Source organism: Crocuta crocuta, unplaced genomic scaffold (genome assembly GCF_008692635.1).
Source record: "Crocuta crocuta isolate KB4526 unplaced genomic scaffold, BGI_CrCroc_1.0 scaffold115, whole genome shotgun sequence".
Taxonomy (NCBI): domain Eukaryota; kingdom Metazoa; phylum Chordata; class Mammalia; order Carnivora; family Hyaenidae; genus Crocuta; species Crocuta crocuta.
In genome coordinates this window covers 7,457,213-7,473,336 of record NW_027530575.1, presented here as the reverse complement: position 1 = coordinate 7,473,336, position 16,124 = coordinate 7,457,213, and the positions used below count along the sequence as shown (strand labels likewise).

General features: G+C 53.9%; 3 protein-coding genes across 4 annotated transcripts in view; 2 read left to right on the top strand and 1 right to left on the bottom strand.

Annotated features, from left to right (window-relative positions):
* The window catches only part of DNM2 (dynamin 2), an 81,453-nt gene extending 80,530 nt beyond the window's left edge, over positions 1 to 923 (top strand). The window contains exon 23 of the mRNA XM_077767972.1: positions 62 to 923. Within this exon, the coding sequence (XP_077624098.1) occupies positions 62 to 131 (70 nt within the window). The 3' untranslated portion in view covers positions 132 to 923. The remainder of the gene's footprint in view (positions 1 to 61) is intronic.
* Positions 924 to 1,526: 603 nt separating this feature from the next.
* TMED1 (transmembrane p24 trafficking protein 1) lies at positions 1,527 to 4,591 on the bottom strand. Its single transcript, XM_077767918.1, has 4 exons — positions 4,240 to 4,591; positions 3,464 to 3,561; positions 3,138 to 3,321; positions 1,527 to 2,542 (listed from the first exon to the last, which is right to left on the bottom strand). Exons 1-4 carry the CDS (start codon positions 4,420 to 4,422, stop codon positions 2,324 to 2,326), a joined length of 684 nt encoding a protein of 227 aa, XP_077624044.1. The 5' UTR covers positions 4,423 to 4,591; the 3' UTR covers positions 1,527 to 2,323.
* Positions 4,592 to 12,505: 7,914 nt separating this feature from the next.
* The window catches only part of CUNH19orf38 (chromosome unknown C19orf38 homolog), a 14,019-nt gene continuing 10,400 nt past the window's right edge, over positions 12,506 to 16,124 (top strand). For both annotated transcript variants that reach the window (XM_077768022.1, XM_077768021.1), the window contains exons 1-2: positions 12,506 to 12,626; positions 13,672 to 13,983. In XM_077768022.1, the coding sequence (XP_077624148.1) occupies positions 12,596 to 12,626; positions 13,672 to 13,983 (343 nt within the window). In that variant the 5' untranslated portion in view covers positions 12,506 to 12,595. The remainder of the gene's footprint in view (positions 12,627 to 13,671; positions 13,984 to 16,124) is intronic.

The window sequence follows — 16,124 nt, the reverse complement described above, 5'->3', positions numbered from 1 at the left end:
CTTATGGCCTCACTGCCATCTCCCCCCTCCCCCTCCCCATCTGTCTTTATTCTCTTTGCAGCAGAAGACCCCCTGCTGCGCCCAGCCGGCCCACCATTATCCGCCCAGCCGAGCCGTCCCTGCTCGACTAGGCTGCCCCTGCTCGACTAGGCTGCGGCTGCAGGGGGGTGGGGGGCGTTCTCAGGGGGGGTCTTCGCACACCCGCGGTGCAGGAGCTCCGGTGGCCTGGGCCCCTCCGCTGTCCCTGGCGCCGTCATCCACGTGCCAGGACCTGGCTCCCTGCGGGCAGCCCCTGACTCTTCCCTAACCTTGGCCCCCATCCCCGGATGCACACAGCACTGAAGGGGCCCCGGAGCCCCCAGGCAGAGGGGGAGCTGGGGCGGTGCACTTTGGGGGATGGACCTCAGAGTAGCAGAGGAGGGAACACACTCTGGGCGCCATCTCAGTGAGGCTTCAGGCTGGGGTGGGGGGCTCGCCCAGGGCTTCTCCAGCCAGGAAAGCCTGAGGAGACCGGGCTTTCTGGAAACACAGGCACCCAGAGAGCCTGTAACCAGCAGGCCCCAGGCTGCCCGCCCCGCCTCAGTTGTAAATATTCCTTCCTCGGCCTTCTTAACCACAGGGCCCCGCCTCGGCTGCCTGAGGTGCCTTTGCCAGGTCCGGAAGCCTCAGCCCTGCCGGCCTCGCTCTTTCCTCCCTGGGTCCCCCCCTTCCTCCTAGGACCCCGGGGAGGCTTGGGCTCAGGGCTGAGTGAGTGGGGAGGCTTTGAGGGGCTCCCGGCTCCCACCCAGGCCTCCCCGACGGGGTGGGTCCCCAGGTGGCCCATCACTGAGCAGACCTCGCTCGCTCCTCGCTGGGTTTGACCACTGTAAGTGCCTGCACTCTGTATCCTATTAATAAACTAAAATAAAGGGAAGAAGCTTCTAGCGGCTGCTGTGTGGGCCTTTTGTGTTGTCAGGCTGAGGATGTGGACTGCTCACCTTCCCCCACCCCGGGGAAGGCCTCCCACCACGGGCTCTCATACCTCCCTCAGGGGGCTCTGCTCTTGACCAGAGTTCACTTCTTCCAGAGACAACCATGCTCTTGAGGGAAGATCTTCTGCTTCCTAACACCTCAGGAGCGGGGGCAGATGTTCCCCTCTCCCCCCCCCCCCATCACGTCCTCACACAGGGGCCTGGCTGCAGCCCCCTGACGCACCGCTGGTGTGGGGACCGGGACGCACGCCTAGGGTGGGCATCAGATCACTAAGGGGAGAGGGGATTCCGGCCCTCCACCCCGAACCGCAGTGGGGAGGGCCCCCTCCCCACTGCCACGGCCCTAAGGACTCCCCCGCAGGCCCCAGGCCTTCCGGCCCAGCCCGGGTCACAGTTAAACTTTGCTTTCTGATTTTTCTCTTGTGCCCAGGAGACCACCTCCATCGGCTCCCGCCCGACCTTTCTTCTTCTGAACTTCGTGGGAGACCCCTCCCGCCTGCCTGGTTTGCCCCCTGGGGGCCGGGTCGGTCCCTGAGCCCCAATCACCAGGCTCTGTGATTTTCTGACCATAATTTATTGACTCCAGTGCCCAGGCCAGACCACCCTGTGTTCCGTGAGGCGCCTGCGCAAGGTTTGGCTGGGCCACCACCGCCCCCCACCCCCGGCTCTGCCCCAGGGCCCCCGCACAGGGAAGCAGGGGCGGGTGGTCTCGCAGTCCCTGCTCCTAGAGTTCTGTGACCGGACCTCACAGCGAGCCCCCCCTGCACTGCGCTGAGGGGCTGGGCTCCTTCTCTCAATAAAGTGACTGTCCTGGCAAGAGCACTGTGTCTCCTTCCCGCCCCCCCCCAGCAGCAGCAACAGGCCTCCGGGGGGGTGACAGGGAGACCAGGGGCCCCACACACAGCAAGCCCCGTCTCAGCAGCACCTGGCTCAGGCCGCTGGGGAAGGGAAGGGAGTCTGCTTCCTGGGCCCCACCCCCACACCTAGGGCCAGTGCAGGCTGGAAGACTCAGGCTAAGGCACACACATTCACAGCAGGGGACGCACAGACCGGCCACGCCATCCAGGCACTGCATTCAAATGCCACGGTGCCCCCGTCCATGCACAGTGTCCTGGAGAGCAGGTGCCACCACTGAGCTGCCCCTCCCGGAGGGCCCGGGGCTGTCAGCCAAGCCAACAAGCGTTTCTTCCTGCCTGCCCCGCCCCCCCACTCAAAGGGAGAAGACATTGAGGGCCATACCTCCGGCCCCGACTGTACAGCCTCCCCTCCCGTAGGGGACACTCGGGTGGGGAAGGGACCCCCAAGTCTCACACACATGTGCCCTGCCCTTCTCCCCGTTCCTCCTTCCGGGGCTACGTAGGCACAGGGCGCTTGTCCTGGAAGAAGCGCTTGAGCGTGCAGACCTGCAGCACGGCCACCAGCAGCAGCACGGCCATGTTCACAGCAGACCAGAAGTTGACCCGTTCCAGGTTGCCCTCCTGCAGGTTGCGGTCACGTGCCTCAAAGGCCCGCAGGAGCGTCAGCATCTGGATGCTGCGCTCCAACCGTGTCTTCATGGTCTCGATGGATTCCTGTGGGGCAGAGACGGGGGCAGGGTCAGGCTTCCGCCTTTCGGGGAGCAGAGACCAATAAAACTAGGGGGCATGGGGTGAGCTGAGAGCCCGGACTGTGGCCAGGCTGCCTGGAGTCTAAATCTGCTCTCTCTATTGAGTGGCTGTGTGACCTTGAACAAGTTAATGAATCTCTCTGGGCCTCCGTTTCCTCAGAATTGCTCTGAAAGTTACATACCTACATCAGTGTAAAAAAATGTACTTAGTAGTCAACAGCACAGTTGCCAAAGCCAGACTGCCTGTGGTCAAATATTGGCTTTGCCAGTTGCTAGTTGTGTGGCCTTAGCCGTCCCTGTGCCTCAGTTACAACGAGGCATTAAGAACACACTACCTACTTCATATGGAGATTTCATGAGATTATTTAAGCCCCTGAAATTCCTACACCTTAGAAACGTGCTATATTTTAACCGTGAGTTGCTACAAACATAATTAAGGTGGGGGCACCAGGGAGGCTGGGTCAGGCGAATGCGGACCCCAGCCACGGTGGAAGAACAGGGGAGCATGGTTGTCCAAAGCCACAGATCTGACGAGTGGCCCCAGTTCACCCTGGGCGCACCTTGATGTCCTCCATCTTGACATCCAGCATTTCCTCGGGCTCCACGGCCTCTGCCCAGCCTTCAACCTCCTCGTCGTCCTGCAGGCTGTCAAAAATGAGTTCGAAGAACACCAGCTTCTCTGAGATGGTGCTGAAGGAGTTGTCAAAGCACAGCTTGTAGTCCCCGGCCTCCGTGGGCTCCACCCTGGAAGAAAGACACACAGACACACATGACCCTGAGTGGCCCACCAGCCGGACACTGAGAAGCAGGGAAGGTGGTAACCCGAGGCCACTGCAGAGGGGCAGGGCTGAAACCGAACCCAGGCTGACAGTGGGGCTGAACTCACGTGTGCACCCCATCTGCCTTGCGGGACTCGCTGACCAGCAGCACGCCCTGAGGGCTCTCCAGGGTGAAATCCACGTCCAGTCCAGCACCTCCAATCACCTGGGAGGAGAGGTAAGAGAAGTTGGAGGGCTGGGGTAGGCCAAGAGCAGCTGCCAGGGAAAGCCAGACATACATATAGATCACCAGAGGCCCACCAGAGCGCAGACGTCTACACTTGCAACCTGGTCCTGCCTCACCTGTCCCTCTGACCGCGCCCCTTGCTTTGGCTCTGTCTTCATTGATATGACAGCTTTGGTTTGGCTCTTTGATCTAGTCTCGCCCCCGTCGTAAGTCCTTGATCGACGTTTACCTGGCCACACCCCAGTGAGGGTAACGGGGCCCTGCTTTCCTTAACCCAACCCCAGAGAAATCCTCATGTTCACCACGCCCTTTCTTCTGGCGCATCTTGGTCACACCCACCGACTCCGGCGGTCGCACAACTCTCGGCCACGCCCATTCGGGATGTTCCCGCCCCGTGAAAGGCTCCCAGTTATAACTCATGCCCCGCCCCTTCTGGGCGTCTCACTCTAACCCCGCCTCCTGCTATTATTCCCACCCCCTCCGCTCCTACGCGCGGTCTCCATCAGCTCCCGCTCGCTCTCCCTGGCTCCGCCCCCGCGCTCTTACGCACGGGCTCCTCCCCCTCCCTCTAATGCATGCCTCGCTTCAGCTGCCTGGCCACGCCCACTCGCCCAGGCTCCTCTCTTTTGCTGGCTTCCCCAGCCCGGGACCCTCTACCTGGTATTCGGTCTCGAGGCTTGCGTTGGCCGGTGCAGACTGATAGAAACACTGTTTCCTCCCCGCAGGCAGCAGGAACGTGAACTCGCCGTCCTGGATCGGCGGTGGCCCTGCCCCTCCCACCCCCACCGGCGGCAGTAGTAGCCACAGTGCCAAGGCTAGGGCCGCTCCGGCCGCCATCATCCGGGTCAACCTCCAGTCTGCTATGAGGTCGCGGTTCCTTTAAGGGCTAGCCCTGCCCCCTCTGCTACTCGGCGGAGCTCATTGGCAGCCGCTTCGTGAAACCAGCAGGGAGGAAGACGAAGGGCCCCCTGAGAGCTTAGCTGCCCGAAGGGGTGCCTGATGTGATAGCAACACTCGATCTTCGGGAGGATTTTTTTTTTTTTCTGAGTGGCCTCCGGTTGTAATCTCAACCGATGATGGGGAGGGGGGAATGACAAAAATAAGTACTATGGTGCATCCTTCTCGGGCAAAAGTTAAGACAACTAAGTCGGAGGCGCGTCGCGACCTTCTAAGGCCCCCTCCCTGCGGTTTTCCCAGAGTAAACTGCGCGCTACGACCGTTTAGCGGTGCTGTCTGGGTGGATTGGATCCGTAGTGCTCACGTATAAACTAGTTGAACTGGGGACGCGAAGGAGACCTTTTAGTGTTGGTGTGGGCTCCGTGTCGCCGGTGCGGCCTGACCCTTTATTCGTTAGATCTGTCACTTTGTCAGTTTCCTCATCTGTGGTGGGTGTGATGGAGCGACCACCCCCTACGGCGGCTGTCGGAGTTGAGATGAAGCCTTGCGCGAACGTTCCATTTCTCCTTGCGTAGAATCAGTACGGGGGCCCAGCCCCTGCACACCAAGGGTCTCAAACTCGGGGGGCCGGCAGGTAAACAGTAATCGAAGTGGCCCAGGGCACGAAAGACGATGGCTAGATTGCGTAAGAATCAGAGAAGAGAATGTGGGGCTGGGAGCCACGAAAGCTAGTTCCAACCACCCCCGACCCTTGGCTTGAAGAAAGCGCCCTGCTGGGCCTCAGTATCCTCATCCGTGAAATGGGGGGGTGATAGTCGTGCTCCCTCCCTGGGCTGTTGTGAAGATTAAATGAGAGAAGGCTTGTTTAGCGCTTAGCACGTTATGGGCCCTTGGTAAATACTACGTGATTTTCCAGGCTTCTTGCCCACCGTGTAACCCCTTCTCCCTGTCTGGCTTAGAGTGTTTGGAGGCGATGTCCCTCTGGGAAGCCGCCAGATGACCAAAGACGTCAGTGTAGAAACGGACACTGATTGGTGATTCTGTCTAGTTAAAAAAAAGAAAATGTTCAGATGGAAATTTTGAGGCTTTAAAGACAGGCTTTGGAGTGGTTGGCATTTGGTGACACTTACTCCTCAAATACAGCTGGTGGCCGTCCTCACCTGCTCTTGGAGAAGTTGGGGAAGTAACGCCACGTTGTTATGTCAAAGTTCATGGACAGTCATTAGTCCCCCAATTTTCTGTCCTGCAGACTCGCTGCTCGGACATTTTGAAATAGTTGTGGAGAATGGGTGATTATTTTGTTTTTAAGTTTATTTATTTTGAGAGAGAGGATGGGGAGGGGCAGGGAGGGAGAGAGAGAATCTTGAGCAGGCTCTGTGCGGTCATTACAGAGCCCGATGGGGGGCTCAGTCCCACGTGAGCCAGAATCAAGAGTCAGACGCTCAACTGACTGAGCCACCCAGGCACTCCTAAAATTAATGATTTTAGAGTGAATACTTCAGTGGCATTTATTACATTCACAGTGTTGTGTAGCTGTCACTCTTACTTTCAAAACATTTTCATCAGCCCCAAAATAAACCCTGTACCCATTAAGCCTGTACCGCATTCCCCTCCCCCCTTGTGGCAATTTCCAACGTGCCTCTATGAATTTGCCAATTCTGGATGTTTCATATAAATGAAATATCTGACCATTTGTGTCTGGCTTCTTTCACTTAGCATAATGGAGGTTCATCCTCCTAGCATGAATGAGTATTTATTTCATTGTAATGGCTGAGTAACAATCCGTTGCATAGATCTACCACAGTTATCCGTTCAGCCATTGATGGGCATTGGGGTTGCCCCATCTTTTGGACATTGTGAATAACGCTGCTATAAACGTGTGTATGTGTATTTGTTTGAGAATCTATTTTCAGTTTTATACACCTAGGAGTGGAATTGCTGGCCATAGGATAACTCTATGTTTAACTTTTTCTTTTCTTTTCTTTCTTTCTTTCTTTCTTTCTTTCTTTCTTTCTTTCTTTCTTTCTTTCTTTCTTTCTTTTCTTTCTCTTTCCTTTCATTTTTCTTTTTTAAGCAGAGCCTGAGACAAGGATTCAGGCACAGATGCTTCCATTCTTTTTAAATGTTTATTTATTCTTTGAAAGAGAGAGCAGGAGTGGGGGAGGGGCAGAGAGAGGGAGACAGAATCCCAAGCAGGCTCCAGGCTCTAACCTGTCAACAAAGAGCCTGATGCAGGACTCGAACCCGCAAACTGCGAGATCATGACCTGAACCAAAGTTGATCATTTAACCAACTGAGCCATCCAGGTGCCCCTCTATGTTGAACTTTTTGAGGAACTCCCAGACTGTTTTCCACAGTGGCTGCCCCATTTTATATTCCCACCAACCATGTATGAAGGCTCCAATTTCTCCACACCTTCAGCAACACTTGTTATTTTCTGTTTTATTTTCTTTTTTTAATGTGTTTTTTTTTTTTTTTTAATTTCTGAGAGAGAGCATGAGGAGGGGAGGGTCAGAGAGAGAGGGAGACACAGAATCCGAAACAGCCTCCAGGCTCTGAGGTAGCTGTCAGCACAGAGCCCAACGTGGGGCTCGAACCCACGAACCGTGAGATCATGACCTGAGCCGAAGTCAGACGCTTAACCAACTGAGCCACCCAGGCGCCCCTTCTCCAATCTTTTCTGAGCACTTCTGCCCTGGGCATGGGCATTGCTTTCTAAATCCCTCGGGATATGTGGGTGCTTCTGAATGCCCGAGCTACCAGGAGAAATGCTCACCCTGTTTCCTCCTAGCTTTTGGCATGTCTGTTGTGAAAATGTAATAAAGGGAAACCTCCTTTAAAATGAAGTCAGGAAGGGAGCCTGGGTGGCTCAGTCAGGTTAAGCATTTGACTTCGGCTCAGGTCGTGATCCCGCGGTTTGTGGTTTCGAGCCCTGCATTGGGCTCTGTCTGCACTGACAGCTCAGAACCTGCTTTGGATCTTCTGTCTCCCTCTCTCTGCTCCTCCCCCACTTTCTCTCTCTCTCTCTTTCAAAAAGAAAAAGAAAATTTTAGATGGAATTAGGAGGACAGAAGGGTGAACGCTCACAGCCTGCCACTCATTGTCAATGGCAGACCTGACAGGAAGAGATGTGCCTTGCAAATTGATAACTTTCCTACCTGATTTTACTACGTCAGCAGGACGAGGAAAGGTTTTCCCTTCCCCTGGGAACAGCCCAGCCAGTGAGAGACGGTCACAACTCACCCGATGAAACATCGCTCCGCTTCCAACCGCCAGTTTAATCCAATGGACCGCTTATCGGTAATGGCCTTCCTTACTTCCCCCTTCCCTGTATTAAAAGGGCTCCTCTTCCTCGTTCAGACCTGCCTCCACTTCTGCTGTCCTGAGTCGTCCGAAGCTTGCTTGTCCTTAGTTGCATCTCTGTGCCATTCCTGAACAAACCCATTTTTGCTGGCAAAACCATTGGTTAATGCCGCCCCCAGTTATACCACTTTGCCCCAGGTGGCTGTGGGTTCTTCCCCTTCCCTTACGCCGTCTTCCAGGAATGCATTCTGAGGTCAGCGGACAGAGCGCCTTGAGTCGGTCCCCAGGTCACCCTCAGACATGTTAGATCAGACAAGCACTGTCCTGCCCACCCCCGACCTCCAGCGTGCTGGGAAGGAGCTGAGGACAGGGTGAGGAAAGCACCACAGCACCTTCCTGCCACGTTCAAGTTTCCTCTTCGTTTTGATTCGGCGGTCACTTGGTTGCCGTAAACCCTTGGCTGTTTTCCAAAGTTCAGATAAACGGTTGATTCTGTGTCTGCTCAGTTTGTCCAAGCTTATGGGCCCTTGGAGTTACCCACTCCGCAACTTCTGCCACCACCCGGGGCCCGAACGGGTGATTCTCGTTTCCTTCGACTGAGCAAAAACTCTCCCCTGTCCCAGGTATTCAACAAATATTTGTTGAGTGTCTGACACTGTGCATAAAACAGACTCTGTGTATGTCTTCACAAAGCTGCCGTCCGAGCGTAGGAGCCAGGTTACACACAGGCAAGCTCAGCGCTTGGGTGGCTTCGGGTAGCTACAGGCACTAAGGAGTAAAGGCTAGGTGGAGATGGATGGCTCATTTCACCTGGGTGGAGTCAGGGAAGGCTTCCCGGAGGAGGTGGCATTGAATCTCAGACTTGAAGTAGAAGGGAGAGGAGGTGGGCAGAGAGAACAGTGCCCTGAGGTGGGAAGGCACTCAGAGGGCTCAGGGGGCAGCAAGGAAATGGAGCAGAGGGAGGGGAGTAGCCAGAGAAGAGATGAGAGCAGCTGTGCAGGCCACATATGCAGGGTCCATCTTCCCTTGTAGCACTGGCACCTGTAGTCAGCCTGGGGCTCTTACAACCATGGGGAGTTGGCAAACTAGCCTCTGGAGACCACAGATCCCCCGATATTATAACCAAAAGATTCTGAGAGTGTGTGCTAGACAGTCGTCGTGCAACCCACCCCCCCAACCCCACCCCTGAGCCATTCTCCACCCTTCCCTACCCTGCCCTGCACCCTGGGACGCTGATCTCTACACACCGGGTCAACTTAGCTGCCTCTCCCTCTGGCATCCAGTTGGGTTCGGCCCTGGGGGGAGATAGGAGGAGGAGAGGAAGGCGTAGGTGTATATCCTCTGGCTCCCACGCTGTTGGTCTGTGTGCTTCTACCAAAGCCTGCAGCTCCAAATCTCTCCAATTCCACAGCTGCGTTCCTCCCTGGCAACTTTAGGCCTGAGCTGGTAACAGCTTCCTGACCCTGGGGAGTCAGCATCCTTTGCTGATTTACCTTCACCCTGCCCATGACCCCTCAGCTGTACCTCTTACGGCTGCTATCCGTGACTAATGCAGGTAAGTGTGTCTGTTTTTCTGAATTCGGAATTCCAGGTTATAGGTTCCTGCGCCACGTTAAATACTCCCAGGATGAAGTCCTTAACATTCATCCAAGGACTTTAACACATATTATTCCCTCCACCTAGAATGTCCTTCCCTTGTCTCCTTCTCAGGGTTTTGGGGTCAGATAACACCTCCTCCCAGAAGCCCTCCCTGAACCTGCTGAAGCCAGGTTAGGAGCCGCCCTTGATGATTGACTCCATTTTAGCACTTCCCCCAACTGGACTCTCATTGCCTGCTTGTCTGACTCTCTAACCAAACTCTGAGCCTCCTAAGGGCAGGAGCTTTTTTTTTATTCCTCATGGTGTCCCTCACAGACAGCAAAGTCCTGAGCCCTTGGTGGAGCTCACTAAACAATTGGTAGAATAAATAAGGCAGGAATCTCTCTTAACTCTGTCTCCTACACATCCAGGATAGAGCAACAAAAATAGACTAAATGAATATTTTCTGGCTGCAGGTCAGACAACAAGAAATAGTGGTTCAGGGCCTCCTGGGTGACTCAATCTGTTAAGCATCTGACTTCAGCTCAGGTCATAATCTCATGGTTCATGAGTTCAAGCCTCACATCAGGCTCTGTGCTAACAGCTCAGAGCCTGGAGCCTGCTTTGGATTCTGTGTCTCCCTCTCTCTCTGCCCCACTCCCAATCACACTCTGTCTTTTTCTCTCCAAAATAAATAAACATTAAAAGAAAGAAAGGAAAAGAAAAGAAAGGAAAGAAAGAGGAAGAAAAAGAGAAAGAAAGAAAGAAAGAAAGAGAAAGAAGGAAAGAAAAAGTTGTGGTTTACTGTGTGCCAAGCACTGGAGTAATAAGCATTGTGAAACTACAAGAGGCACCACAGACCCATCCCTGCACCATGGAAGGAAGAGAGGAAGGAAGAGAGCTGGGTGAATTCAATAAATTCAAGCATGTTTTGTAAACCACCGTGATCTAATAATGGATATTTCCAGAATATTATACCAAAACCCTGCAGAATGTACTTTCACTTCAGGTGCATATAGAATGTGCATCAAGAAATGCTGGGCCATTAAAGTCTCAATAAATATCAAGGGACTGAAATGATATGGAATATGTTTTCTGACCACAAAGGAATTAAATTGAAATTCACTAACAGTAAGCTATTAAAAAATCCCAAATGTTTGGAAGTTGACACATTTCTCAATAATATACAGGCCATAGAAAAAAATTCACAAGTGAAAGAAGAAAATATTTCTAACTTAAGCACAATATGTCAGAGTGTGTGAAATGCAGTTAAAGCAGTATATAGAGGTAAATATATAGCTTCAAATGCTTATACACAAAGATAAAGTTTTAAAATCAATGATCTAAGCTTCCATCTTAAGAAGCTATGAAAAGAGACAATGAAACACAAGGTAAGTAAAAACAAAAAGACAAAGCAATGAAATTGAAAACAGAAAATAGAGAAAAACAACAAACCCAAAAGCTAATACTTTGAAAAGATTAATAAAACTGATTAATCCCCAGCAAGACTAATCAGGAAAAAAAGAGAAACCACATGTTGCCATTGAAAGAAGGGACATCACTACAGACCCTACAGATATACAAAGGATAATACAGGAATATGAAGAGTCTTATATGGATAAGTTCTACAACCCAATTGAAATAGACAAATTCCTTGAAAATATAAATGCCAATTTGGGGGCGCCTGGGTAGCTCAGTCGGTTGGGCAGCCAACTTCGGCTCAGGTCATGATCTCACGGTTCATGGGCTTGAGCCCTACATCGGGATCTGTGCTGACGGCTAGCTCAGAGCCTGGAGCCTGTTTCAGATTCTGTATCTCCCTCTCTCTCTGACCCTCCCCTGCTCACGTTGTCTCTCTCTCTCTCTCAGAAATAAATAAAACATTAAAAAAATTTTTTAAGAAAATATAAATGCCAATTTAAATAAAAGAACATCACAAAGCACTGTAGTATAATTCAGCCAGAAAAATTTTCTAAGTTCAGAGGGATCTGGAGAGATTTCTCAAAAGTGATATTTAAGCTGAGACCTGAAACAGAAGTGCAGTTTTACCGGGTTTCCCACCCCACCCCCTGACAGTGTATTAATTTTTTAAAGTTTATTTATTCTTGAGACAGACCATGAAAGGAGGAGGGGCAGAGCGAGAGGGAGACCCAGAATCCAAAGCAGGCTCCAGGTTCTGAGCTGTCAGCACAGAGTCTGAAGTGGGGCCCAAACCCATGAACCACAAGATCATGATCTGAGGTGAAGTCAGAGACACCAACTGACTAGGCCACCCAGGCTCCCCAGAATTTTATCAGGTTAATAGAATTGTGTCCAAGACAGGAGACACAGCATGTACAAAGGTCCTGACGTTGGAATAAGTTTTGTGTATCCAAATAAAAAAGTCCGCAGTAATGACCCTTTTTGTTGTTTAGTTTAACATATGCTTACATCCTTCCCTGGGGTAATCCTCCCCGTAGACCTGCTTGACTTGAACAGGAAGAGAGATCAAAGCAAACTTACTGGTAAGACAGACCTTTGGAAGTTTCTGGGCTGTAAACAGGAGGCAATTTATTCTGTAAACTGTATCATTTCCTTATTTTGGAGCCTGGGTTGCCTTTCACCTGGCTGGTGACGAGCCTGTGGCCTCACACTGGGAGCACTCACACCCCTCTAGGCATTGCACTTCATATCATGAGTTCTTTGGATCTAATACCTGATACTCTTAGCCCCATTATCCAGAGCAGTGAGCTGAGGCTTCAAAGAAGGACCTTATCTTCCCTGAGGTCACAGAGCCCCAACAGTAACCACTGTGCTCTACCAACCTCTGCCAAACATACATTTCAACTTTGGAACTGGCTGGGCTGAGGTTTGTGTTTTGGGCATGGGTTTCCCAAACAGCCCGTGGTCCTTGCCCTTCCTCTTCAGGAGGAGAAAACACACACACACACACACACACACACACACACACCTGACCGTCTTAGCCGTTTGTCCCTCCTCCCCTCTCTGCAGCACGGTGGCCACCAAGGTGCAGAGCAGTGCCAGGATCTGGTGTGCATCCGTGGAAGGGGTGGGGAGAGGAGAGAGTCCCTTTCAGTAGCCAGCTGTGTGTGTGCAACTTCCTGCTAGTGAGGAAACATTCGTTCAAATCAGCCCTGGTTCTCCTTTCCCCGCTCTGGCCTCACAGGGGAGTTGGCAGCGAGCCGTGGGCCGCGCTGGCCTCAGCCAGATTTCCTGGCCAAACTCAGGAGAAGAGATGCCCTGGACTGTCCTGCTCTTTGCAGCCGGTGAGCCTGATGTCCCCTGCGCCACCCCCGCCCCGCTCCCCCCACCCTCGCCCACCTGGTCCTGCTCTGGGGACAAGAAGCCTTCCCCAGGTGCTGGGGGAGTCTGAGCCCTGACGGTGGCTTTCTCTTAGTGGGCCCCCCATCACCCCCCCCCATCAAGGATATCAGAAATCCTGCCCCACTGGGGACAGAGGTGCCCACGCCCCATGACTCAGCCCCGCTTGGTTTCTCCAGGCTGCTACCTCCACAGCTAGGCACCAGGAGGATCCGCTGGGGGGTGGGGGAGTCACTGAGCAAAGGTCCGGTGGCCGGACGAGGTAGATGTCACTTGAGCCAGACGCTCTGCTCAGGAGCCTGGGGGCAGCTGGGGAGACACCGGTCCCTCCTGCAGGAAACTATACCCCAAAACCCAATTCCTCTCCGCAGCCTGGGAAACAGGAGAAACCCTCTGCTTTCCCTTCCTCCTGTTCTTTCCCCGGCTTATCCCCTCCAGCCACCCTGGTCACTGGAGACCCCCACACCCCTTCCATTGTCCCCGAATTTGCCTGTGCTCCTCCTCTGCCTGGAATGCTCTCCCCCAGCTCTTCCTGTGTTACCTCTTAAAGGAAGCCCTCCACGACTGCACCAGCCAATGCAGCCTTCCCATTGCCCTGTCTGGTGTGCGCACAGTGCTTCTCGCCTCCTTGAGAATGTCAGTCCCCCGGGGGCAGGCATGTCTAGCTGTCTGGCCGTTCACTGCTCTGTCCCCAGCACCTAAAACAGGGCAAGGCACACAGTGAGTGCTGTTGATTGACGCGCCAAGGGTATAACTGCACTGCTCCGGTAACCGCTGCTGTTATAATAAAATGGCTCAACGGCAGTGACCCCCCCCAGCCAGGTGCTAGCACCTGAACCCCTCAACATAGCAGCGGAGTAGGGATGACCAGCCTCGAGCAGTAAATAAAAACCAAGGCCCAGAGGGGGTCAGCCCCTTGCCCAAGGCCACGGAGCCAGACCGGCCTCTGTTCTAACCACTCACCCCGCACCTCTCTTTCCTGCATTCCAGGCTCCTTGGCCATCCCACCCCCGTCCATCCTGCTGGTGCCCCCCCTCCCCAGCAGCCAAGAAGACCCCATCCACATTACCTGTGTCGCCCCCTGGGGCTTCCCAGGGGCCAATTTCACGCTGTACCGCGGCAAGCAGGTGGTCCAGCTGCTGCAGGCCCCCCCAGACCAGCTGGAGGTCACCTTCAACCTGAGCGGCAGGGAGACGCCGGGGGGCATGTTCTACTGCCGGTACGGGGTGCTAGGTGAACACAGACAGCCGCAGCTGTCGGAATTCAGCGAGCCTGTGAGTGTCTCCTTCCCATCCTTCCCAGGTAAGTACCCCCCCCGCCCCCCACGGGGCCCTCACTGCCCGGGGGCTCCGTTTTCCAACCGCTGAGGCTTTGCTTATACCGTGCCCTCCGCTTCATGGGACAAGCCAGGCCTCGAGCCTGCCGGCGCTCACTTGCCTTTCCTTGGTCAATCCTCAGTCATCACATGCGAAGTGTCCTGCCCGCACCTCTCCCCATGTTGCAGATGAGGAAACTGAGGCATCAGAGATGACGGGACTCGCCCCCAAGTCACGTGGCTAGTGGGCCACAGAGCTGGGAGTTCTTTGGCTCCCATAGCTAGGCGTTTACACCTCCACACTCTGCTTCACCCTCCCCTCCTGGCCACAGAATGTTGTTGAGCCCGTACGGAGCACCAGGCGCTGGTCCCGGCCCTGCAGTGTCCACCAGCGAGCGAAACAAATGTCCCTGCCCTCTCACGGCTGACATCCCGAGGGGGTGCAGACAGACGATAACCAAGGAGTCCAGTAACTGTTCAGTGTGCCCGCAGGAGACCAGTAAAGTGGCAGGGATGAAATACAGCCTGGTAAGGGGCGTCATTTTATTTTACTGTATTTTAATTTGAGAGAGAGAGCATGTGTGTGCATGCGTGAGTAGGGGAGGGGCAGAGGGAGAGAGAAAGAGAGAGAGAAGCCCAAGCAGTCTCCATGCTCAGCGCAGAGCCTGACGCAGGGCTCCATCCCACAACCCTGGGATCCTGACCTGGGTAGAAATCAAGAGATGGACACTCAACCAAAAGAGCCACCCAGGTGCCCCCAGGGTGTCATTTTAAATACAGAGAGTGGCCAGGGAAAGCCTCTCTGAGGACCTAAATGACAGGCCAGCGATGTGGGTATCTGGGGCAAAAGGGTCCCAGGCAGAGGGAGCAGGCTGTGCAAAGGCCCTGAGGCCATAACATGCCAGGTGTGACTGAGGAACACAGAGGCCCCTCTGTAGGGCTGAAGCATAGCAGGCGAGGAGGAACATCAGGGGACAAGAGAAAAGGGAGGTGGCAAGGAGGATCGTCCTGCGCCTTTGGCTGCATCAAGGACTTTGGCTTGTTGTCTAAGTGAGACAGAAGCCTGGGAAGGTTGACATTTTTCTGTGGTCTTTTCAGGACAGGGGGCTGGGTGTGGGCTCTGGATCAAGGAGCAGGAGGGAGGGAGGAGCCTCCAGGTAGAGCCTCTGCATAACCATCAATCAGAACTTTCCAGCTGCAGAGAGAACTTTGTTGCCACCAGAGGCGTTGCTGTTACAGAACAGTCTGGGTCTTTGAGCTCCACTATCAAAGGCCCCTTCTCTCACCTTGAGCCTGTGGGCTCGGAGTGCAGAGGTGACAACATCCCTCCTGTCCCAAATGAATGAAAGAACAAGGCCTGACAGTGTGAGAATACCAAGTCCATGTCTCTCCTTCCCCTTCCTGGCTTAGCTCCTGGGTTCCATGGGGATCAGGCCGTCTCCTCCTGTCTCCCCAGAGAGATGTCCTCTGGCTGGGGGGGGGGGGGGGGCCAANGATTTCTCTGTGTGGGGGGGGGGGGGGGGCAGCCAAATGCCTTTCAGAGAAGTAGATGCTGAAGCTGGGGCTTCATGTTTTTGTGGCTGATCTCTGCATGGACCTCAGGGTCTACCACGGGGCTGGGGACGGATGTCATCTGACCCCCTGGCACCCGGCTGAAGCCTGGAGGACTCTCAGGCTGCAAGTCACTGGAAACTTGACTCACACTGGCTTCCGAAACAAAAGGGAATGTGCTGACTTGGCAGGCTGAAGTCGGTTTGCAGTGCTGACTTCAGGCATGGCTGGATCCAGGTGCTCATTAAGAAGTCGGGAATCAATTGCCACCTCTCAGCTCAGCTTTCTCCTATATCTTATTCTCAGGCAAGACTTCCTCTTCATGGCGTCAAAATGTGCCTAGAAGATCGAGATATATATGTATCTTACCAGCTCTGTAATGCTGGCCAGAGGAACAACCCTCTCTTCCCAGTAGCCTAGCCAAAGTCTCAGAATTAGCTGTCATTAGCTCAGCTTTGGCCGCATCCCCGAGCTCATCGCCATGGCTGGGGGATGGGGGGGATGTGCTAACTCACCAGTGAGGAGGTTTGCTAGATCCCCATTCCAGCTACATGCAGGTCAAAAGGTAGGGCAGTAT